Source organism: Podarcis muralis, chromosome 12 (genome assembly GCF_964188315.1).
Source record: "Podarcis muralis chromosome 12, rPodMur119.hap1.1, whole genome shotgun sequence".
NCBI lineage: Eukaryota > Metazoa > Chordata > Lepidosauria > Squamata > Lacertidae > Podarcis > Podarcis muralis.
The window spans coordinates 53994500-54020575 of record NC_135666.1 but is presented as its reverse complement, the minus strand read 5'-3'; the positions used below and the strand labels follow the sequence as shown (position 1 = coordinate 54020575).

The window sequence follows — 26076 nt, the reverse complement described above, 5'->3', positions numbered from 1 at the left end:
TACTTGTGGGACGCGGGTGGCGCTGTGGGTAAAACCTCAGTGCCTAGGACTTGCCGATCGTGTGGTCGGCGGTTCGAACCCCCGCAGTGGGGTGAGCTCCCGTCGTTCGGTCCCAGCTCCTACCCACCTAGCAGTTCGAAAGCACCCCTAAGTGCAAGTAGATAAATAGGTACCGCTTTATAGCAGGAAGGTAAACGGTGTTTCCATGCACTGCGCTGGTGCTGGCTCGCCAGAGCAGCTTCGTCACACTAGACACGTGACCCGGAAGTGTCTTCGGACAGCGCTGGCTCCCGGCCTCTTAAGCGAGATGAGCACGCAACCCCAGAGTCAGTCACGACTGGCCTGTACGGGCAGGGGTACCTTTACCTTTAATTAATTACTTAAGCTAAGTGAGCTTGCAATGTAATTAATTACTTAAGCTAAGTGAGAAGGGCAATGACAGGCCTAGACAGCATCTTGAGCAGTAGAGACGTCACCTTGCCAACAAAGGTCCGTATAGTTAAAGCTATGGTTTTCCCAGTAGTGGTGTATGGAAGTGAGAGCTGGACCATAAAGAAGGCTGATCGCCGAGGAATTGATCCTTTTGAATTATGGTGCTGGAGAAGACTCTTGAGAATCCCATGGACTGCAAGAAGATCAAACACATCCATTCTTAAGGAAATCAGCCCTGAGTGCTCACTGGAAGGACAGATCGTGAAGCTGAGGCTCCAATACTTTGGCCACCTCATGAGAAGAGAAGACTCCCTGGAGAAGACACTGATGCTGGGAAAGATGGAGGTCACAAGGAGAAGGGGGCGACAGAGGACGAGATGGTTGGATAGTGTTTTCGAGGTTACCAGCATGAGTTTGACCAAACTGCGGGAGGTAGTGGAGGACAGAAGTGCCTGGCGTGCTCTGGTCCACGGGGTCACGAAGAGTCGGACACGACTAACCGACTAAACAACAACAACAACATATTGATGACTAAATTACAACAGGACAAGCTCTCTCACATGGAGGTAGCTTGGTCCTTTATATCATCTTGCCCAGTGGTAAGCCTGGCGTGCTCTGGTCCATGGGGTCACGAAGAGTCGGACACGACTAAACGACTAAACAACAAGTGAGCTTGCAACAGGGATGAATAGCGCAGTTTGGGGCAGAAGAGAAATTGCAGGGGAACAGAAACAGGGCTGCATATGATGGGTACAACGCAGAATGGAAAACAATGCCTTCTTACATCCCTACTCCCAGGTAAGCATGTACATGATTGCAAGACTGTTCATATTGGGAATATCGTTATTACATAGTTACTTTTCAAAGTAATGAAACTCTTCAACTATTGAATAACACAATTGCCACATTACTTGCGTTCCTAAAATATGCAAAGGCATTTGATTTATTCTCCTTTAAAACTGCTTGCGGAGCCCTAAAGGTGCCTGTTCTTCACGCAAACAGCATACTTTGAACATTAAAATCTACACTTGTAGAAGTTATGATCAAAATTACAGAAATGCATTTTAATTTCCTCCAGGGCCAAACAAGCAAGAGCAGACTATTTCCTACTGTTCTTTTAATAAAAAAAATGTCTGCTTGAGAAACATCTGCTTCAGGAATTATCTTTAAAAGTTTGTTGCAACAATTTCAGGCGCTTGTATTATTTCACAACTGGATCAAGAATATGTGCGCAGGGCTTCCCACAAGCATTAAAATGAGTTGGAAAAGTTAATAAATATTAATGAAGCATGAAACCGAGAATCTACAGGTGATCCTGCTAGGAAACCAAAGATTTGCTGCAATCTCTGCTGCTGTTGACTTGGCTGTAATCTCTGTTAAGTGCTCTGAAACCAGGCCAGAAGAGAGGGAGATCAGCAGAGATAAGGCACTCTCATATATGCATTTGACTGAAACAAAATTCTTTAAAGTGAGCATGTTTACCATTTACAACTAGCACGCAAAATTAAGGGACAGCTCTAATATTTGTCCTGTGATCCATTCACAACATGCAGATTCCAAAAGATAATGAAAAATTGCACAGCCCAAGAAAAAGCAAGAATCTTGATAGCATAGGGAATCTCCTTTCTTTTAACTTGAAGCCTCGGGTTCGAGTCCTACCCTCCAGAGCAGGAGAAAACAATATAATTAATGGGTGGAGATCTGGGCTTGTGGATTCCTAACCTTCTGCCCCTTGTTGATATAACATCTGAAAAGGGCTCAAATCAGTAAAAGATAAGACGATCAAGGCTGATTAATTAATGATGGTCAAGAAAGGGTCTCTCTTCTCCGGTGGTAATTTGGGTGGCAGAAACTATGTGTGGGATATATCTTGTTTTAGGGGTGGGCCTAGCTTATTTTTGTAGGTTTCAGGGATGGAACATTCCTCAAGGCTTTTTGTGATCTTTGTGAACTTTTTAAACGTTTGGTGGGGAGGGGGCACTTAACTGACAAATACAGGTCAGAAGAGGGCTTGGAAAAGAAGAATTTTGAAAAGAAGCCCACAGTAAGCCTGCAATAAGATACAGCAGTGTTCTTCCTTGAGAATGGCCCAGCGGGAATGCAATGTCTTCCCCCCAAAGCTTTTCTGATTAATTAAAAATGACTGGTCCCACCTGAGATGACTAAACATGGGGCAAGGGGCCAGCATTGATCCTATTAGCATTGAATATATGTTGGCTCTGTTGTTTTTGGTGAGTATAAAGACAAAACAAAGAGATCAATATGCAGGATATAAATACGACAATGTTTTTTGGGAAGCGGTGTCAAAAAGATAAAGGGAAAGCAATTTTGGGGAGAAAAAGCATCAGATCAACAGCAAGAACAAAGACTGTTTTTTTTTTGTCTGTTTGTCCCCCCGTCACCAAAAAGTGTGTGTGTATCTCACCATGCATCTATTAAATATTTCTAGAGAGATTTCCATTTCACCAGTAATCAACGCTGTACATTTGGGATGTTTAATTGCAAAAGTTAGAGCATCTATTACAAAATGGGTTGCATTTTAGCTCACATTCCAGAACAGGCACCATTCACTGTTTCAAAGTACTGCCTAACAGGTATTCTAACTGCTTCCTGGCTTGCAAGTACATACCTCTCTAACTCAGTCTTAGCTCAGCTCAGCTTGTTAGTGTTTACACTTTGTCTTCATTTATGAGTTTGCAGTTATTAGTTATTATAATTTCTCCCCGTCTAAGCACTGGACAATTTGCCAATGCTTATTTCTGTTCCAGGTGAAAGTGATGGTCAGGCTTGTCGCTGTAAAAAGTGCACTACTTCTGAATATCCCCCATTTGATGCAATTAGCTTGATTGTACAAAAAGTCACTACTCCCATATTCACAACATGCAATCTGTGTTAAGTGTTTGGCAACGGTTCAAAAACCTGTTGCTTTATTCTGGATAATTCTTTCCATCTGCAGATTATTGCTCTATGAAAGGAAAATAATGAGTATTAGTTGCCTCTGAACCACCAATCAATGTCAAGAAATAAGCAGGGGAAAATCGAAATAAAATTTTCAAATAAAAAATTATTAATAAAAAATAAATCACCAGTATGGGCGGGGCAGGGGGGAAGAGATTTGGACCCACTTCCAGGAAAATGAGCATTATAACCTGAAAATGAGCATTATAAACTGGGATAGAATTTTCTGAAAATCACAATGTCATATTTTTCTACACTGATCTTTCTCTACTGCGACCTTTTATGATATTTCCTATTCATTTTTCTTTTATTCAAATATTAGACGTGTGCAAGAAAATGAAGTCAAAAGCATTCTTCAATGCTACAAAAATGTTGCAGTACTATAACAATACATTTTAACTAGTTTTCACCACTACAGCTATTTTTTTAACTATTACTATTATTATTACTAATTACATTTCTATACTGCCCTTCATCCTAGGACCACAGGGCAGTTTACAATATCAAAACACAAAAAATATATAGCATAGTAAAAATAAGCATAACCCCGACCAAATGAAGATTAAAAGGCCATCGATTGTTTAATTATATCAATTGCTTCCAAGCCTGCCTTTTTAAATTATTGTCATTTAATCTAGTTGGTGCCATAAGCTTTTTTGTCATTCACAAATCCTCTTTAAAATTCATACATACAGTAGAACATGATATATTCTTCTAAATCTAACATGTTTTCCTTCTGAAATTGTCATCAACATATCTCATTTCCATTCTACCTGACCATTGTGCCCTGATGACTCCAAATCAATTATAATCTCATATATACTCATAAAAAGTAGAGACATCACCTTGCCAACAAAGGTCCGTATAGTAAAAGCTATGGTTTTCCCAGTAGTGATGTATGGAAGTGAAAGCTGGACCATAAAGAAGGCTGATCGCCAAAGAATTGATGCTTTTGAATTATGGTGCTGGAGGAGACTCTTGAGAGTCCCATGGACTGCAAGACGATCAAACCTATCCATTCTTAAGGAAATCAGCCCTGAGTGCTCACTGGAAGGACAGATCCTGAAGCTGAGGCTCCAATACTTTGGCCACCTCAAGAGAAGAGAAGACTCCCTGAAAAAGACCCTGATGTTGGGAAAGATGGAGGGCACAAGGAGAAGGGGACAACAGAGGACGAGATGGTTGGACAGTGTTTTCGAAGCTACCAGCATGAGTTTGACCAAACTGCGGGAGGCAGTGGAAGACAGGAGTGCCTGGCGTGCTCTGGTCCATGGGGTCACGAAGAGTCGGACACAACTAAACAACTAAACAACAACAAATATACTACTCGGAGTACCTTTAACCTGATTATCAGATGCAATTGATAACTCAAAATTTGTTGGGCCTCTTAGTAAACTGAATGTCCTTATGTGTGTGTAGAATATACATATGTTTGCATATGACTGTGCATACAATTAGGCGCTCCATCCCTAATACTATGCTATGCTTTGTGTTGTACAGAAACAAAGCCAAGGGAAAATCTGTCCCCTGGCTTCAACATAGCATGATGGTCACTTTCCATGCTTCAGGGAAGCAGCAAAAGCCACCGGATAACTTCTGCTAACAATTTCCCATGGTTCCCAGTGAAAATTGAAAAGCAGAACTGAACATTGTCGCCACATAGTACCAGCAATGTAACTGAGTCCCAGCAGAAATGGCACTGATGCAAAGTTTGAATGCAAAAGTCAATTCCCAGATCCTTTAGCTAAGCAAAATCAACATCATCCAGTATAGTTACACTGCCATCTACTGCATTCTTTAAATATAACTTTTTAGAGGTGGTAAAAATTGCATTTCTGTTTGAAGCGTAACTAAAGGCAAGTTGGGAATTAATTTGCAGGCGTTTTAAAGGCGGAAAATAATGCAATAACTAAAATGCAGATTTTAGTCTTTGAAATCTCTCTCCCCCTTCCTTACAAAAATAGATGTCTCAAACCCAAAATAGGCGGCTGGGACTAAACAGCAATTAATCACCACAACAAGCAACAAAATCCACTGAACTGCCAAAAGAAACAGCTCAGGAAAAGTTAAAGGGAAGGCACTGTATAGGGGGAAATATCCTTTCCATTCACAGATTCAGAGGATTAAACTGGTGAAATACTTATATGCCAACAAGGTGAATACTTCCACTTTCTTGGAGTTATTTACTGAAATTTCAGTAGTTGCAGATACAGATACTTCTGAAGACCCTACCATTTCCTATGTATGATTGTCATATTTCTACATGTTGGGATTATAGGGTTGTATTCAATGCAGCTGCAGCAGAGTTCTGTTGGTGCAACAGGACTTCTACTTCTTCTGCTCTGCCTAGACCTACAAAAAAAAATCTACTCACTCCTTTGGAGCTGATTTTTAGGGTGCAAGGTGTGCTGGGAGGGGCAGGAGAGGAAAAGGAAGTTCCACTGCATGAAAGGAAGTTGGCTGCATGAGTACAATTGCAGCATTGGAAAGAGTCCTTAGTTAAGGTTGGAACCTATGCATGTTGACCTGACAATATTTCCATGTCCCTTTGTGCACATTCCCTATGCCGTGGGAATGTGCACAATCACTGCCGCATGTGCACATTCTCTATTCAGCCCATATTAACTACAACAACTGCACAAAAATAAAATATGCCCCCTTCTCCCATTCACCTGACGCTCTTTATCTATGCCAATAGAGTACAGGGAATGGGAAGGAGCAGTCGTTCATACAAACAGAATAAAGATGAACTATTTTTTAAAAAATCTGTTTCGCTTAATATTTGGAAAGTCATCTGCATCTTCATAAACCATAGTTTGTGAAACTATGGATGAGTTATGGCTGCACACTCCAACCCTGCCCTGCTGCCACTGGCTTTGGTACAGTAATCTTGACTTGCGTTAAGCTTGAGTTCCCGATTACATCCAAACTGGGAAACTGGCTTTATGTCGGTTAACAAACCAGGACAAAAAGCTCAGACTAGATCTTGTGACAGGAGGAAGGAAGGGAGGGATGGAGGGAGGAGGGAGGAATGTACAGCCATGGTGCTCATCCACAGCATTATAAACCATGGTTTACAAGACCACAGATGATCCTTCAAACAAAGCCATAGTTTGAAAGTTATGACTTTGAGATCATATTGCTTTCTTCATCAATTCCATTTAAAATGAATGAGTTTAGATAAACATTTTAGGCCTTAAGTAGGAATCTGTATTAACAAAAATGTGTTAACACTGAAAGTTTTAGGTTTTAATTTTTTTTCTGGATATCAGGCATGACTCGCACAAACTGAAGCCCTTTCAAATTATCATTGAGATTAATGGGAGATACATAAGGACGTGATTAACATGATTACTGAAATCAGTGGGAATTAACTATTAGTTGACAAAATCCTGCCTTTATAATGAAGGTGATAAACCCCAGGAAGTGTTTTGCCCAATTTTTACTCTTCAGAAATGAGAAGAGCAAAATATAGTTGAACAACAACGTAAGTACATTCATATTTCGCAAAACCCAGCTGGAACACGGTAGTAGCTAAATGCTGTATCACTGTCAGGCAAATGATTTATTAAATATGCTACTCTTTTTTTCCTCCAAAAGGATACCAAAAATATTACAAAATTTCTGGCATTGCTTTAAAAGCTCTATATTTAGGCTAAAGTTTAACTAGTATCACTGAGCTCAATAAAAGAGTAATGCAAATGGTTCATTTTGCCTGCCAAAAATACAGAATATTTGACAGAAAATTGTATCTTTTCCATAATTACTAGCATAAACAATTGTTCTCTGCTTGGTTCAACCAGGGGTAAATGCATATCAAGGAATTAATACCTCCCAGTTCTCAGAACGACGGACCTATGGAACAGTTGTTTATTTTTAAAATGTAGCTGCTCTTTTAAGTTTATATGTCTGAGAATTTTATAATCATATGCGCTTATTTGCAATTTTAAAGTTGGCATATATAGTGTGTCTTGGCTTGGGTTCTTAAGAATACTGGATATTTTGAAAGGTCTGCTGCACCACAAAAGGACTTCTTGCTTTCCAGTGGATTAAATATGTTTATCTGGTGCCAAGATAAAAGCTAGACTGTGTAACTGGTTTTTGATGTATGCAGGGTCCCCATTGGACAAACTTTAAAATCAGATAGACTGTTTACCCACATGATTGCAGACGATGTGTTGCCTTTGCAAGCATATACCCAGACCACCAACAAAGTGCAATTACTTGTGAAGGACAAATGGAAATACACTGAAGAATAAGGAGAGGCTTGACCAAGTTCCTATTTCTATGAAGTGGCAACTGTGCATAATCCATCTCGTTTCTCTACCGAATCTGTCACAGTGTTTGTGCATACAGCAGAACTGTCAATGCTCATACTAGCTCATTTGTGAGTAACTTCCTATGCCCTGGGCATGGTAGATGAAATTTTAACAGCCTTATCCTACATGGACCTTCTTGGAGCTCAGACCTTCATGGGTTTAAAAAACTGAGGCTTAGCGCACAGGTTTCTCCTTTCCTTCAACAGCAAGTCTCACCCTGCCTGGAGTGCAAAAGGACTTCTGATTTCATTCTCTTTGGATTTGTTCATACATGCATGTTCATCCAATGAATGACAACAGATTTGCCACCCCCAAAATAATGCATTTCAATGGAGTCTGTTCACACGTTTAGCTGTGAGCTAGCCAAAGCTGAACAAGTGATGCAGCTGCCTGAACCCACTGGGCCTTTGAACTTAACTCATGTAGTTGCTGCCTTGTACATGTGCACATCACAGCAAAAGGATGGAAAGTCCATGCCTGCTTGGAACAGGCTTTGGACTAGAACATGGACTGGTCCGGATCCAGCCCAATTGCCTTCTAAATCCAGCCAGCGGACAGTCCGGGAATTGGCATGTTTTTACATGAGTAGAATGTGTGCTTTTATTTAAAATGTATCTCTGGCTTATGTGTGGGGCATAGGAATTCATTCATATTTTTCCCAAAATATAGTCCGGCTCCCCACAAGGTCTGAGGGATAGTGGACCAGCCCCCTGCTGAAAAAGTTTGGTGACCCCTGGACTAGAAGATACTGGAAGATGCCCTGTTCTGGAGAGCTCAGCAAAGTCACACTCCAATTACCAGTCATTCACTGCATGACTTCATGGTAACTGCAAATTTCATAAGCCCATCCTCCCCATGGATGCTCCTAATGGATATCAGGAGTATTGACTGTGAAGTCACATTTTCTTGAAGGAGGAAGTTGCAAGTATTAAGCATTTTTGTAAAGAGCCAGCTTAATGTAATAAACTTCAACTGTACAAGTTCCTGCAGCTTGCCGAATCTAAACATGAAGGAAGCAAGATGGGAGTTTCCATCCAATTGTCCCACAAAGTTCATCTTCTGAGGTTCTGCTTCAAATCCCTTGATCTCAGGAGGCAAAGTTGGTATCAACTAGGGTCAGTTGGCAAGGCCTTGCCAAGCAAGTTCCGCCAGGCCCCATTACTCTATTGCTTTAGTGGCTGGTGAAGACCTGGCTTCTTAAAACAGTCTTTGATCAGTTGTGTAATTTTTGCTGGCTCAGTTTAATAGATGTTAAATAAATACTATTAACTTATTAATTTGAATGTGTGTTGGGGTACAGAGGAGCCAGGTTGCCCTAAAAATTGAGGGGACCTGGATTGTATTGACTCCCAGAAATATTGTCTTGTTTCAAAATAATTATGTACCAGTATGGAACAAAGTTAAATGAGACTTAGAGGTGTGGGGTAGAATGAAATTATCATTTTGGGGAAGAATTGCAACGATAAAGATGAGTGTGTTACCGAAAATGCTGTTTTTGTTCCAAGCAATTCCAATAATTAAAGGAGTTGCAATATTTAAAGAGTGGCAAAAAATATAAAAATATATTTCAAGATATATCTGGCAGGGCAAAAAGCCGATAATAAAATTTAAGTTGTTAACAGATTTAAAAGAGAGGGGAGGCTTCGCCCTGCCAGATATGAGATTATATTATGAAGCATCGTGCATATGTTGGTTGAAAGAATGGATGAAATTAGAAAATACAGATTTGTTAGATTTGGAAGGATATGATAATAGATTCGGTTGGCACGCATATTTATGGTATGAAAAAAAAATAAAGGTTTCGAAAATCATATTATTAGAGGATCTCTGATTGAGGTATGGGTAGGTACAAAAACCTACTTGAACCAAAAATACCACACTGGTTATCACCATTAGAGGTGATGAGTGTTAAAAAGATCAATATGACTGGGAGGTGGATAACATATGGAAGTTTAATTGAGAAAGAGGGAAGTAAGTGGAAAATGAAACCATATGAAGAAGTGAAAGAATACGTAAACGATTGGCTGCATTACTTTCAGATTAATGAAATGTTTAGAAAAGAGGTTGCAGAAAGAGGCTATTTTGAAAAAAGAATCTAGGTTTCAACGAGAAGTATTGAATAAGGAAGTTAAAAATTTATCTATGATGTATAAATTATTATTGGAATGGCATTTGAAGGATGAAGAGATTAAATCAGTTATGATTCAATGGGCCAAAGACTTTGGATATAACATTCAGTTTGATGATTGGATAAAATTGTGGAAGGAAGGGATGAGATTGACGGCATGTACCACAATTAAAGAAAATGTTATGAAAATGATATATCGATGGTATATAACACCAGTTAAATTAAGTAAGATGTATAAGGTGAGTAATAAATGTTGGAAATGTAAGGAGAAAGAAGGGACATTTTATCATATGTGGTGGGAATGTAAAAAAATGAAGTGCTTCTGGGAAATGATATATAATGAGATAAAGAAAATACTGAAATATGCATTTGTTAAAAAACCAGAAGCATTTCTATTAGGAATATTAGGTGGTGAAATAAAAAGGAACGATCAGAAAGTATTCCTGTATGCAGTAACAGCAGCCAGAACTCTTTTGGCCCAGAAATGGAAACAAGAAGAAATGCCTACGATTGAAGAATGGAGATCGAAATTAATGGATTACGCGGAACTGGACAGATTGACAGGGAGGATTCGCAACCGACGAGACCAAAGATTCACTGAGGACTGGAGTAAATTTACAGAATATATTAATGATATAACGATATAAATGATAATGATATAACGTTTGTAAGTTTTCAAGAAGCTCTTTAAGAAGATTTGGTAGAAATATTGTTTAAACAACATGGAAAGATATATATATAGTGCAATATAAATTAAGAAATGTGAAGATTTGTGATAATTACGGAAAATTATCAGACATGTTGATGGAAGTATAAAAGAAAAAAAGATATGTGATGAGTTTTTGTTGTTTAATGATGTTATAAATTTGTCTTTATTGGAAAATTAATAAAAATCATGTAAAAAAAAATTGAGGGGACCTGTCACATTGTCTGGAGGAGGCCAAGTGCTCTGGAGGAACTGGCCACTGAAGCTACAAGGTGTATGACGCTAGGCCCCCTCAACACTGAGTGGGCCCAGCCCCTTTCTAACAAATATTGAGGGCGCCAAAGACACAGCAGCCCCCTAGAGCTGTTGTGTGCCTGTAGTGGTGGGTTGCTAGTCTCCTCAAACCTATTTGGAGAAATAGGCAGGACAGAGACTTTTAAAATAATAATAATCTGCCATCATTCCTTCATGTGTGTGGAGTGATTTTGACAGTTCACAAGAAGTCATCCTGTACTCACTTACACCAGAGTAGTCTTCTGCCTGTTCCAATTGATTTCCTCACTGTGATACACAGTTCTGTTCTGAGTATGCAGAATAAAGGCTGTGATTATAACCTGAACTCATTTGGAACAGATGACCTCATTTAAACGTCACTCTTGGAAAATAAATGAAACATACGAATGCTGGGTCAGAAACTAAACTCCTATTATATTTATCCAAAAGATTTGCCAAAAATAAAAGCTACATTTGATATATGCTAGTATTGTGTTTCAATTACCATGTCGTGGTAAAAGGGGTGAGGAGTATTTTGAGGTGAACATATCAGGATTTATCAACTATGAAACAAACTGCAGCTCATAAAAAGTTATGAGGAAGTTAGAAAGCTGCTAAGTGACAGCTTTTAAAAAACACACATACCACAACAATGAAAAACTTATTGTTTTGTGATTTGGGGCTCCAACTTTTTATTTGTTTAGTTTGGACAAGTTTGCTTTAAAAAAATAAGTATTTGTATTTGTATTATTTTTGCTCTTCGTAAACTGCTCTGAGATACTTTCCTGACTGAAGAGCAGGGTAACAAAAAAATGTTGTAAATAAATAAACAAAACAATCCCAGGAAATCACAAAATGAGCACTCACATCATATATTGTGGGTGCCCTTTGCGGGATCGCGTGCAATGCTACAGTTCCCAGGGAACTTGCTAGTAGAAAGGGGCTGGCCTGCTTCTCAGTGTATTATTCAGAGGTTCATGCCCAGCCGCAGTATTGAGTTTCATTGCTGGGAGGTGGGGCCAGCCCCATCATAAATAGGGGGAGGAGCCGGTATTAGCCAGGCAGACGGCTCTGGAGATTCACCTTCCCTACCCTCCCTTACTTAATGTTTTCTTGTTTGCTGGTTAACTTTTGCTCCCTGTTTAGCGGACATTCTGCTACGTTGAAGGACCGGGAAGAAATTTTCCCACATTGGCAGGTTTTGTCTTCCCCGTAGCAATTTGTCACAACTTTGGCGGTTATGGCCTTGGGTGGAATCCTTTAGTCTTTTCTTCCCTATAATGGAGGAGGGAGTGGTGATTCACTCCCCCTGCGGCGGCGATTCCAGGGTCCTCTCTTAAAGGGCTTATATAAATGGGTGTCCCTGGCCATGCACTGAAAAGTTGTCAGTGAACTACGCTGTGTGTGGGGATATGGGCTGGGCTGCCTGCCTACACTTATGTCGCACAGAGCACCCCCATATCCCAGTTGCCCTGATGTGCCCCAGTTCCCCCGGCTGGGGGGCTGGGAGGGATACACGCCCAAGGCCTAAGCCAAGGTCGCCCTACATTCGGAAGTTTAATAAAGTTGTGGCCTGATTTTAATTCCATAACGTTGTCAGTCTTTGTTTCCTTTCCCACGATCCCTGGAGGCTGGGGCTGTCACGCAAATAAAAGTCTCTTTAAAAGGTAACTGTGACATTGGTCGCATGCTTGTTTGAATGCACACGCCAATTTGTTCAGTGCAGTTTATTCCCAACTAAGCATGCACAGGGCCGCAAGCCCAGGATGCGCTTTTCCAAGTAATGGTTACCTGGATAAGGCAGCATTCTTCTGAATGCTTGACCTTTGAGGAAGGTATTTATTTGAAAAAGGCATTCTGCTAGGGCAGGGGTCAGCAACCTGCGGCTCCGGAGCCGCATGTGGCTCTTTTACACCTTTGCCGCGGCTCCAGGGCGGACACTAGCGAGGGGAGGAGGCGCATTGTGTGCCCCGACACTCCCCACTGTTTTAAATGTCGCAATGGTTTTGCGGCTCCCAGTTTGTTTTTTTCTTCGGTCCAAGTGGCTCTTTTTGTCTTAAAGGTTGCAGACCCCTGTGCTAGGGGATGCTGGATGGTACATGCAAAATAATAATAATAATAATAATAATAATAATAATAATAATAATAATAATAATAATAATAATAATTTTATTTATACCCCTCCCTTCCCGGTTCAAAAAACCAGGCTCAGGGCAGCTAACAACAAATTTAAAACACTTAATTGATACAACAAAAAACAGCATAAAATACAGTATAAAACATGAATAACAATAAATTCAGAATTCAAAAATCAATTTAGGAGGACAATCCATCCAGTAAGCATTAGATGATCACCAGGGCTAGCTGGCTAAATTAGTCCTATTTGGGCCAGCAAGGAGACCGGGGAGAATTAGTTGTGGGATCCCAGAGCAGATAATCTTCATAAAAAGGGGAGGGGGAGGGAAGGAAGGGGAATAAAAGATCAGGCTAAGTTCAAATTGAAAGCCAGGTGGAATAGCTCTGTCTTACAGGCCCAGAGGAAGGAGGTTAAATCCTGCAGGGCCCTAGTCTCATGAGACAGAGCATTCCACCAGGTCAGAGCCATCACTGAGAAGGCCCTGGCCCTGGTGGAGGATAATCTGACTTCTTTAGGGCCCGGAACCTCTAAACTATGATTATTCATGGACCTTAAGGTCCTCTGCAGGGAATACCAGGAGAGGCGCTCCTGTAAATACGAGGGCCCTAAGTAGGCAGATAACAGGACCTCCCTCCCACTTTCCCCTGGTACTTCAGCCCCACATATAGAAGAAGGATCACAGCTGGAGGCAGCAATGCTTCTGGATACCAGCTCGACTCGTGCTTGTGGGTTTCCCACAGGGATCTGGTTGTCTACTGTGAGAACATGATGCTGGACTTGTTGGGCCATTGCTCTGATCCAGCAAGGCTCTCTCTTATGTTCTTTTGATCTCTGGACTGAAATGACAGGCTATGCCGAAAATCGCTGGCAAAGGATTCATATATATCTTTTCCTGTTAGAAAACATTCAGCTGTGCATTTTAGCCAGCAGAATAAAGACGAATAGCACACTGTGAGGCCACAGAGAGGGAACAGGGGACAAGTTGCATTTATAATGGTGCTGAGCTCCCAAGCAATTTCAAGCTCTTCTTTTACAACATCACAACTGCTTTTCGACTGCACAAATAAGCCGTGGGGTATTTACAGGAAGGCTGCTTTCAACATCTCCTTAAACAGGGCCTGTGTATCTGTGGCCAACACTGAGCAAGACAGTGATAAACAAGGTATTCCTTTTGTGAAAGAGAGCTTTGTATGTTAAAATTGCGTTATTAAGAAGGGACTGAAAAGCTACTGTAATGGAAAGAATGTGATATTTACATTAGAGTTTGCCATGGCAGCTGTGAATTTGCCTGACTTTATGCTTCAAGGCCTATTTTTGAGGCAGGGGTGTTAGGGTAAAATGGCTAGTGTCTTTTAAACTGTGGCTAACCCCCTTTACCCTCTTGAAAGAGACCATATTGGCTGTGAATCCTGGAAGACCTTGCAAGCATTTTTCCGCCTGGGCTGGGAGGACGGAGCCTGGACTGACTCCAGCTACAAAAGCTCAGACTGTTAAACAGAATCTTGGGCTGGGGGGGGGGGGGCGTGTTTGGCATTTGTTGTTGTTATTGATGTTATTTTTTTATCTTTATTTTTAGATCTTATTATTTATGAGGAAATTGTTCAATTTGGTTGTGTACTTTTTGATGTGTTTTTTATTTATTGTTTATGACCGCCGAAGAATTGATGCTTTTAAATTATGGTGCTGGAGGAGACTCTTGAGAGTCCCATGGACTGCAAGAAGATCAAACCTCTCCATTCTGAAGGAAATCAGCCCTGAGTGCTCACTGGAAGGACAGATCCTGAAGTTGAGGCTCCAATACTTTGGCCACCTCATGAGAAGAGAAGACTCCCTGGAAAAGACTCTGATGTTGGGAAAGATGGAGGGCACAAGGAGAAGGGGACGACAGAGGACAAGATGGTTGGACAGTGTTCTGGAAGCTACCAGCATGAGTTTGACCAAACTGAGGGAGGCAGTGGAAGACAGGAGTGCCTGGCGTGCTCTGGTCCATGGGGTCACGAAGAGTTGGACATGACTAAACAACAACAATGACTATGTTCATTTGCAATTATGTAAATCACCTCATGGTGTAAGCCGCCTTGAGTATGGTTAACTATGGAAAGGCGGCGTCTATGGGGCTCTGATGTAAGGCACTGAAGTTGCAGCTTGTAGGAGTGCTAGGCTGTCTGTCCCATAGAATCAAAGAACTGCAGAGTTAGAAGGTACCTTGTGGGTCATCTAGTCCCTGCAATGCCAGAATCTCAACTAGATCATATTAGAATCACAGTCTCTTCCTATGCTTCACTTGCATATTTGTAAACGAATCTCAAAAACTTCAAAAAGGAAGCCAAACTCAGGTATATGCTCTCCCTGGAATTTTTGAGTGCTTGAGGAAGTAGGCTGCATGTGTCACAGCTGTTTGTATTGGGAATTATGTTTCCTTGAGCTGGTGTGACTAAGCAAAAATGGAGGATGTGGCAGCAACAATGCAATTAATGGCATTTACATGCCTTTGTCCCTTGCATCTCCTTTTGACTCCCCTCACCCGCCCACAATGCAATCCGTTTAGATTGCAAGCTCCTAGGGGCAGGGATCTATCTTTTGGGTGTGTAACTAACACCACCATCAAAAAGATGGCCACACTTCTATGCAATTTCCTTACTGGTGGTGATGTGAAAACTGTGGGTTGCACAACAAATATAAATACTGTTTATTGGAGGCAGGGAAACATTTGCTTTAATTATTATTTTTTAAAAAACAACAACAACCAAAACATCCAAGTTTTATCATAGTGATGAATAAAGAGCAGAAAATGTCCTGAATAAAAAGCTGCCTAAAACATCTGACCAAATGACTCTTTATAATGGGGAATCATGCAGAGGACACTACCTGTTTTATGTTGGGCTCGTTTTGATGCTAAATAAGTCACGGAATTAGGTGCTAATGCGTGGCGCTGTGGGTTAAACCACAGAGCCTAGGACTTGCTGATCAGAAAGTCAGCAGTTCGAATCCCCGCAACAGGGTGAGCTCGCGTTGCTCGGTCCCTGCTCCTGCCAACCTAGCAGTTCGAAAGCACGTCAAAGTGCAAGTAGATAAATAGGTACCACTCCGGCGGGAAGGCAAACAGAGTTTCCGTGCACTGCTCTGGTTCTCCAGAAGTGGCTTAGTCATGCTGGCCACATGACCCGGAATTTGTACGCCGGCTCCCTCGGCCAATAAAGCGAGATGAGCGCCGCAACCCCAGAGTCGGCCATGACTGGACCTAATGGTCAGGGGTCCCTTTACCTTTTAAAGAAGCTACTTGAATATTGACTGGCAGAAAATTATGTGGAAGTAGCTTCTCGTTATGTATCTTCCATTTTCCCAATAAGGGGAATAAACTTTTTCCTGACATTTTATGTCCTCAGTGCGGAACACTGTTTGCTCATTAAAGCTAATGGATGCTAAATACTTAACAGGGACTGAAAGGGGGCCGGGGGGGGGGGGAGAGATGCACGTTTTATGCCAAGGCCGTGGCTAATCCTTGTGTCTGTGTTGTGTCTGACAGAAAGCTTACCTTCCACAGCAGCACAGCCAGAAACAGGAAGATGAGAATTCCCACCAGCAAGCTGATAGCAATGATCCATCCAACCACATAACCACGAGGCTCCAGATTATGCAAGGCTTCAAAGACCACCTACGAAGCAATTAGGAAAATATATATATATCATTTACACAACAAGTCTTCATTATTTCGTATGACAGACATGCTACACTGAATTCCCTATTAACATTTCCAAAGCATAGCGCAGTATAATAATGTCAAACACATTTGCAACTTTCAGCTGTCAAGGCTACTTTTCCTCAAGGGTTTTAAAAAAGCCTTTCCTTTTTTAAAAAAACCCCAAAATCAGATGTAAGCACTGATAATAAGAAATGTCTCATTCTCTGAAATTCCTTCTCATTGCCATTACTCCCCAGGCATAAAGTTCCATTCACTGCCAGCTATCACAAGGGTGTAGCAGCTGGCATGAAGATGCCAATCTCCTCTAATTTCCATTAAAACTTCTAGAAACTCATTCAAAAAAAGAAAGGACAGAACAGAATGTGTCAATTTTCAATGAAACCAGTCATCTGGTAGCAAAGCTTCAAGTGTTGAGAACTGTAACCTTACCAGGCCAAAAGGTCAAATCAAATTCACCAACCCTCCAGGCACGATTAAGTAATATAGTCTTAAGTTCCTTGAGCTATACATTAATGCAAAACATTATTTCACAGCATTTCTGTTAATTTTGCACTGGCTGGATTTCCTAAGTGGTATGTTGGTACTAAAGACCATTACTAATGCAACTACTACTATTGTCATTTATTATTGTTGATATTATTTAACAGCCAAGGCAAAATGTCTATATGTCATTTGTGCCTACTTGGAAAGATATTCCAATGTATCTATCCGCTGATCAGGGGTTAGCAATACATATCTGCCTTCCAGCAATCTACTCAAACCAGCAGACTCGTTTTTCCAGATATAACCTCCCAAAGTAGAGCCATACGTATTAGTGACGATGTTTCCCCGCTCTCAAATTGAAAATGAAATCAGATCACTCAAAATCATTCAATACTCCTGTATACAAGCTTCCTGTTGGAACACAATATTATGGTTTCACAGGCATGGACTCAAACACCACCCAAGGATATGCCAAGGAAGAAGAAAGAGCTAATGACAGGCTTTGACTTAGACTGTAAAGCCAACTGGAATTGACTCTGTTGCCGTCACCCAGTGCCACTATTGAGCAGAGTAGTTGAATCAGAACAATAGTAGTGTAAATTGACATAATATTTGCCGGGCATGGGATGGTTGGGGATTTTTTTTAGTAATGGAGTAGGAGGGATCTATTATTAAAATATTATGGTCATTGTTGCTTTTATGCATTTGTGATGTTCTTTTTATCCCTAACCTCAATAAAGCAATATGAGAAAGATGCAATGGTAGCCACTTAGATCATTTTATAAATTAAACTCTATTAAAATTCAATTCTATCAAGGGAATTATTACCCACAATGGCTTTTTTTAAAAAAGCCTCTATGTAGAGAGTCAGAATACTTTTGGACACTAAGTGCTGGGAACAAACAAAGACAAAGGCCGAAACCTTCATTCCCTGCTTCTGAACAGCTAGAGAAATTTGTCTGAATGCTGGACTAAATGGATCTTGGTCTGTTCCAGCAACGCAAGACTTCAAAAAAGAAAGGATGTCACTTTTATAAATATTTCTTTCGTTTTTAAGAAGCACAATCTATCAGCTCCAGTGAAAATAACAAAAAGGGTTTTGATCTAACACGCATCATGACGTGGCCACTGAAAGCATGAAGAAGTGGAAGCAATTCATCTTCCCCAGGTGTTGGCAAGGACGCGGGTGAAAAGGAAATGTGCCAGCCAGACGCCATGCTCTTGAACCGCTTACATCTTCCTCGCTAGCTAACAATCTGTTAAAGAGCAAATCCTGGTCTTGCCTTTCTTGGCTAGCTTAGCAGTAACATCTCCTTGTACTTAGCGCTGTCTTAGATCTGAGCGATCTCCAACGGCGAAACATATATTATGGTTGATACAGGAGAAAGGAAGACTGGGTTGGGAAAAGGCTGTGGGCCTAATTGAAATAAAAGGGTTATAAAAACGTGGAGTGAATCAGAGACTCATTTCTCATGCTTTGAACCAGATGCCCAAGAACCTGAGCACAAAACTGGATCCATTTTAGAATGCAGTTTGAATTCCAGCATTATTTCGCTCTTACAATTCTCAATGTATTGAAAAGCTCTTGCTGCAATTTATTTAGATTCTGCATTTCACGCTACACTAAAAGGGCCCTTCCAGGGGAATTTAGAGTTAAATGACTATTCCCCACCCCACCCCCGGGATTTGCTTAGAAATAAATTCACAGTGAGGTTTGGCCGGTGGCACTGTGACGAGGAGAATGCCTGCTGGACCCCTTCAGAAGACTGCACAGAGTGACCACAAAAATCATTTCGGGGAAAGTAACAACCACTTTGGTTTCTAATTTCAAGTGATTGACAGGTCGTTTCCACAGTTGCCATACATCAGAAGCATGTATATTTACCATTGCTCTTTGACGGATGTCTCATACTTAAGGTCCATAGATAGCAACACCCTAGTGGTCCCGGGCCCTAAGGAAGTTCAGTTAGCTTCAACCAGAGCCAGGGCCTTTTCAACACTGGCCCCAGCCTGGTGGAATGCTCTGTCTCATGAGACCAGGGCCTTGCGGAATCTGATTTCTTTCTGCAGGGCCTGTAAGACAGAGTTGTTCCGCCTGGCCTTTGGCTTAGAATCAATTTTATTCCCTCCCCCTCTTTCTTTTTTCCTTTCTCCTCCTGTGAAGAGGCTGCATTTTAATGTTGTCTTTTAATCTTGTTTTTTAAGTTGTATTTTAAACAACTTGTTTTTATTATTGGTTGTTAGCCGCCCTGAGCCCGGTCTTGGCTGGGGAGGGCAGGGTATAAATAAAATTTATTTATTATTATTAAGCAGTAGCAAAGGGTGGCACTTGTCAAACCTTCTGACAGGTGGGTCGCTACTGGTGACCAGGAGAGAGAGGGGCAAGACGACAAGGAGGTTGGTGCTGGGCAAGGACACAGGCAGGGCCATATGGCACTCCTGATGGTGTGTTTGCACAGCACTGATCTCCCCACCATCTTGTCCCTCCCTCTCTGCCTGCAGGTCATCAGTACCGACTCACCTGTCAGGAGGCTAGGTAAGTGCCCTCCCGTGCAGGACTATTAGCAAGAAGTAATAATAAACTCATTGGGTTGGATCCAAAGTAAGTTAGTTGCACTTAGTTCTCACTGAAACCAATTAGACTCATGCTGGTCATGACTAACTCCTCACACTGTCATAGTCACACACTCACAGGGCTTCCGCGCAAGTTATTTTGTCTAGATCCAACCCTTTTTTCGTTAAACTTGCAGGAAACTTAAGCCTCTCCATTGCTATACATTTAAATATACAGTAGTTCATGAAAGCAGGTAATCTGTGTTTACAAAGGAGGAAGGGAAGAGAATATTTAAGTGAAGAGAAATATGTTGCTCATGTGATACTTATAACACAAAGATAAATAATCTTTCACACAATTACCAACCTGCATGAGGTAAGGTAAAGGTAAAGGTAAAGGACCCCTGGATGATTAAGGCCAGTCAAAGGCAACTATAGGGTTGCGGCTCTAATCTCGCTTTCAGGCTGAGGGGAGCCGGCATTTGTCCACAGATAGCTTTCCAGGTCATGTGGCCAGCATGACCAAACCGCTTCTGGCACAACGGAACACCGTGATGGAAACCAGAGCGCACAGAAACGCCATTTACCTTCCCGCCGGAGCAGTACTTATTTATCTACTTGCACTAGTGTGCTTTCGAACTGCTAGGTTGGCAGGAGCTGGGACCGCACAACGAGAGCTCACCCCATCACGGAGATTTGAACTGCCAACCTTCTGATTGGCAAGCCCAAGAGGCTCAGTGGTTTAGACCACAGCGCCACCTGCATCCCTATAGATGAGGTGAGAATGGACTGGCTAGCACCCTAGATGGGCAACTACCGTATTTTTCCGTGTATAAGACTAGGTTTTTTAAACAAAAAACTAGGTTTAAAATTGGGGCTCGTCTTATACACGGGTAGTGCTGAGGGGTGTTTTCTTAATTTGGAGTCCCCCAAAATAGGGGGCGTCTCATACACAGAAAAATACGGCAATTTCCTTCCTCTTTGGCATGCGGCTTGGATCATAAACCAGTGCCATCTGGATGGGATCCTTTTAGATGGCAACATGTGCCTCTATCTTCACAAAACATTTCAAACAGTTGTTTAGAACCATCCCTTTTAGGGGCAGCCCATTTTTGTCAATATGGATAAACAAGGGGGGGGGGGTGTGAAAATCATAATACAGATGTAAGACAGTTGTTTAGGATTCTCTTATAAATTGCTTTTTAAAACAGTTTGTGACATCTACCCTACTGCTGAAACGCAAGACTTTTAACACTGAGGAGTGTGGAATACCCAGGAACACTATTTTCAACGGTAAGAAATCTCATCAGCTGTTTCACGTCCGTGTCCATTAAATCGCAGCTCAAAGAGAAGTATGGGGAAGATGAATTGATGCTACTCAAAAGTAAAAGGGGGGTGGGACTGACAGGGGGACGTTTCAGAAGGAAGAGGAAGGAGACAACCCAAAAATTTGTTATGTATGAATAACTGTGGTTGCAATATGCATTATTTCCTCCTGCATTCCCATGGCTTGGGGGGGGGGGGGCGGTGGAGAAAGAGAGAGAGAGAAGAATGAATATTGTGAGCCAAACCACATGTCTTACATTTTTTCCCCTGAATATGACCCAACACAAAGCATTCAATATCAGAGAAGCCAAGAGCCATATGGAAATTGCATGGACGAAGATTAAAAGCTAACATTCATTTTGGAAAAGATTGAGATTGCAAACTGATGCTTCAAAACTAAATTCTGTCCAAGTTGTCCTTTTCCAGCCAGTGCTTCCCAAAAGCCTGTGTCTTTCTTTCTTTCTTTCTTTCTTTCTTTCTTTCTTTCTTTCTTTCTTTCTTTCTTTCTTTCTTTTACAACGTTAAGATGAAATTGTAACAACTGTAACCCAAAATGTTTTTTTTTAGAATCCCACTTTGGGCAGTAGGAAAAAGTCATTTTAAAGCAGTAAGGAACAACTGGGAACAATCCGCTCTGATTACACTTATCATTCTGGAGAATTACCAACTCCAAACTTTGACCCTCCAGATAATGTTGGCTGATGGGCCAAAGTTGGGAGATGTAGTGCAAACATCTGGAGGGCCAAACATCAGGCTTCTCAATGAACAGGAGGTGCTTCTGGTCTCCTCCCACCCACAGGGAGGAAATGGTGAGGGCTGCCCTCTGGGGTCTCCCTCCATGTGATTCAGAGTGGGGCCCTTCTCCCCTTTGATTCCCATTGTTGGGTAAGACTGATCTGATCTGCCCCCTTGTCCCTGTTGTAGATATTCTTCCCTGGCGGGGTTGGGTCATCATTTCGTGGTTTGCCTCAGGTGCCAAAATGTCTTGGGCCAGCCCTGATTCAAAGTGTGATAAATTCTAGTCTGAAATATCTCTAAAGACATTTAGGATTGTTAAATCTTTGGGGATGCTTCTAATTCTTGGTTTCGTCCAATTTAATTGGCTTTGTGGATCTAAATTCCTAGAATGCATTCAACATGGCAGCCAAATTGTTCTAGGCTGTGATCCCAACCTCATTTGCTTGGAATCATGTTCCACTGAAAGCAATTCCAAGTAATGTATTCAGGATTGGTGTGACAGCCAGTAACAGGAAGCTTGGAAATAATTTCACACAACGTTTAGCAAAGATGTTCGATATCTAACCCAATGAAGCCAGAATGGGTTTTTCCACACAATCCTTCTATGACATGCAGAGAATGCAAGCTGCTTTTAGAGGGATTTCAAAGGGTTGTGGTCATGCTTTACAAATGGCGAATACCGAGAGGGAATAAGCAGAGGGGAAAGTGGCACAATTAGCATCAAATTAAGTGTTACTAAATATTACAAGCAAACAGGCTCTTTGGGAAGGGGTGGTTTTGAGGAACGGCGTGTGTGCGGGTATTTCGCTCACTACTCCTCTTCAAAGGTGTATCCACACACCACCTTTCTTCCGTGGGGTTTCAAAGGTGTGATTAGTCCCACAAACACAAGGGAAACCCTGCAGCAGAAACGTGGCTTGGGGGGAGGGAGGCGATTTGGAGCAGAGAAGAAGCAAGCAAATCAGCATCATGCAGGGCCAACTCAGACCAAAGAAGCACATCACATTATCCCTGCTACTTCTGTATTCTAAATTGCGTTTTCCTAAAGCATCTCTCTCTCTCTATTTCTCCCTCCCTCTGGCCTTATGCTGGCCTTTGGCCGTACAGTCATACCTCGAGTTGAATGCGCTTTGGGTTGAGAGCATTCGAGTTGCACTCCGTAGCAACCCAGAAGTAACGGCGCGCGTTACTTCCGGGTTTTGCCACGTGCGCAGACTCTCAAAATGAGGTCATGCGCTTGCGCGGTAGCGGCGAAACGCGACCCGCGCACGCGCAGACACGCCGTCGCGTCTTGCGTTCCATTTGGGATGCGAATGGGGCTCCGGAAGGGATCCCGTTCGCATCCCGAGGTACCACTGTAATAAAGATTCTCCTTCTCCTTAAGGCCATTGGCTTTGTTGTACGTGCCCTTACCATGTGGCATATAAGCAACAACACCTGGAGCCAGAAAGGGTCGTGGCAGATAAAGGAGTATCTTCTGTCCTAATTACTGTACCTTCTTGCCTATTCTCTTTAAGCCCCAATGTTATAAAAACTTTTAAGGTAACAGCCCAAAACACACTTACTATGGAGCAACCCCAACTGAACACAATGAAACTTGCTTCCAGCAGCGTGCTGTGATTTTTTTTCACAGGGCCAGAGGCGTTGGCTTGCGAGGGGCATCAATGTCATGCGTGTGACACTGCAATGTCCTGACGTCGCATACATGAGCATCGCGCCTCCCTCCCTAAGTCAGGCAGAAGCTTTTCGGGCTTTGGGAAGGAGGCACCAGGGGAACATTTAGGTGACTAGTCTAGTCCCTTTAGTCCAATGACCACGCACCACTGCTTGGTTCCATACACAGGATTGTATTGTGTGCATTTTATCATCCCATTCTGATAAATCCAGAATGGGATATATCTCCTAGATTTTGAAAAACCTGAATTTTTAGATTAAAGCAGGCTTCAACAGTGTGAAACGGAACTCACTGCTTAGCAAAAGGCACAGCTGAGGCCTTTACAAGCCGGTCTAACTGCAGCGCAACGTGCGTTAAAGTATTCCAAATAGCATCATTTGCTACAGGGCCAAAGCTTATCACAGCAAGCAAAACCACAGGAGGATTGCAAGGCAGCAGCGCCGCTGTTGCATTCAAAGAAAGGCACGCTCGTTCATTTTTGAAGTCGAAGCTTAGGCTTGACCACAAATTCCTCGCTCAGTGTAGGATTCTCTAATGCATTCCATATGAGCAGCACAAGTAATCCTTGCTCTTCAGATTCATTCACTTACTGTTGCATCTTCTGAATTCCCATTGGGTACTTCTATTGCCCGGATAGTTGTGTCTACCCTCACCTTTGCCCTTGTTACAAACTGGATGACGGATGAACTGTCCTGAGGATTGGGAAAAAAAAAACAGTAAAAGTTGAGTAACTCTGTCAATTCCACAGCCTTCAAAGACTTTTAAGCACCAGCTCTTTTATGGCCTCAAATCAGATGCAAGGTCCATAAAGGTCCAATAATCCAGATTTAAATCCAACACATCCCATTAAATTTGATATATAGTCCTCTTTTTTGTTTTCAAACTCAGATCTGATCTGGGTAAAAAGCTCTTCAGTCCGGATACATCGCCCAATTAAAAGAATGCAACACACTGCCAAACATCACCAGCAAAGAACATCTTAACCTGAATTACTTCCACATAATTAGGAACAATTACTAAATTGCAGTTGCACACAGTACTGGTTAAAACATTGCATTATCAAAATAAATCCTGACATGACTCACTGCAAAAAAGCCTAAATATGTGTATGATGGTGTGTGTTTTTTAATTCTTCTTCTGCAAAAGTGAATTAGTCTTGTGTTTCCCATGAAGAGCCTGAGGATGAGGAGTCTAAACACAAGGAGCCAGTAACGGTTCTAGAATGTCAAATTATTTGAGGTTACAATCAAGCGGTGAATAAATTTTATGAAATACATAAATAAAACTGCACCCTATGCCCTCAAGAATTACAGCATCCTAATCACATGACTGTTATATGGTACTGCAGGACCATAGTGGCAAATTAGAAAACACAACGGGAGTTATAATGTTCTTTGTTATTTCCTCCTGGCTATTATTATTATTATTTTTTTTTAAAAAAAAAATTTTTATTAAGGATTTTCTTGTTTTACAGAAGTCTAGTGCCTCGTATTTTTTTTCCTTCTTCTTCCATGTAACATTTTTACAAATCCGTTTCATTTGTTGAGGCATTAGGGGGAGAAGAAAAAAGAAAGAAAAAAGAAAGGGGGGGTGGAGAGAGGGAAGATGGATGGGGGTGGGGTCGGGTGGTGGTGTTTCTATTATGTTTAATGTATGTAGAGTTTGGTGTCAGCATTGCTTGTGTTGTTCACTTGTGTTCCTTTGGTGGTGAGAGAGGTTGGGGTTGGCCTAGGGCGTGATTGTTTGCTTGTGATTGGCTGTGGTGATCTTTGTTTTCGTGTGTGAGTGAGGTGTGTGTGTGTTTTGGATCAGGTTAGCCATATTGATTTGTATGCTGTTGGTGGATTATTGTCATTGTCCTGTTGGGCTGTGTATGTGATAAAGGGGAGCCATACCAGGGTGAAGGCGTCTTCTTCTGTTTGTCCCCGTGTCAGTTTCAGTTTATTAGTTAATTTTTCTAGTAGGGCTGTTTCCCATACTATTTGGTACCATTGGTCCATGCTTACTCCTGACAGGTCTCTCCAGTGTCTGGTTATAGTGTTTCTGGCTGCTGAGAGCAGGTGGGTTATGAGTTCTTTGTGGTGTAAATGGGCATTGTTGTCTTGGAAGATGTAATTATTTTTACCCTGCGGCTCTCACCTACACAGTGTCTATGGTCAAAGGGGGCTCCTAAATGTGCACTGTGGACCTGACACTTGGACCAAAGTCCGCTGGCACCAACTACATAATCCAAGGGTGTGTTGTGTACCAGCCCACACAGAGCCAACCCTACCATTGGGCAAAGTGAGGCCACGCCCCTGACATATGGGGGCAGCAGTTGCTATTCTTCTCAACACCAGGAATACACCACTACACCAGCGTGGTGTAGTGGTTAAGAGCGGTTGACTCGTAATCTGGTGAAGCGGGTTCGCTTCCCTGTTCCTCCACGTGCAGCTGCTGGGTGACCTTGGGCCAGTCACACTTCTTTGAAGTCTCTCAGCCCCACTCACCTCACAGAGTGTTTGTTGTGGGGGAGGAAGGGAAAAGGAGATTGTTAGCCGCTTTGAGACTCCTTAAGGAGAGTGAAAGGCGGGATGAAGTCCAAACTCTTCTTCTTCTTCTCTACTGGAGGGCAGAATTATCTATTACATGGCTTGGCCTGCCCC

At 41.9% G+C, this 26076-nt stretch overlaps 1 protein-coding gene across 1 annotated transcript in view; it reads right to left on the bottom strand.

Annotated features, from left to right (window-relative positions):
- ITGA9 (integrin subunit alpha 9) overlaps positions 1-26076 on the bottom strand; it is a 243351-nt gene that overhangs the window by 13776 nt on the left and 203499 nt on the right. Inside the window, exons 26-27 of the mRNA XM_028751023.2 lie at positions 24022-24123; positions 16489-16608 (exon numbers count right to left, since the gene is read on the bottom strand). Of these exons, the coding sequence (XP_028606856.2) occupies positions 16489-16608; positions 24022-24123 (222 nt within the window). The remainder of the gene's footprint in view (positions 1-16488; positions 16609-24021; positions 24124-26076) is intronic.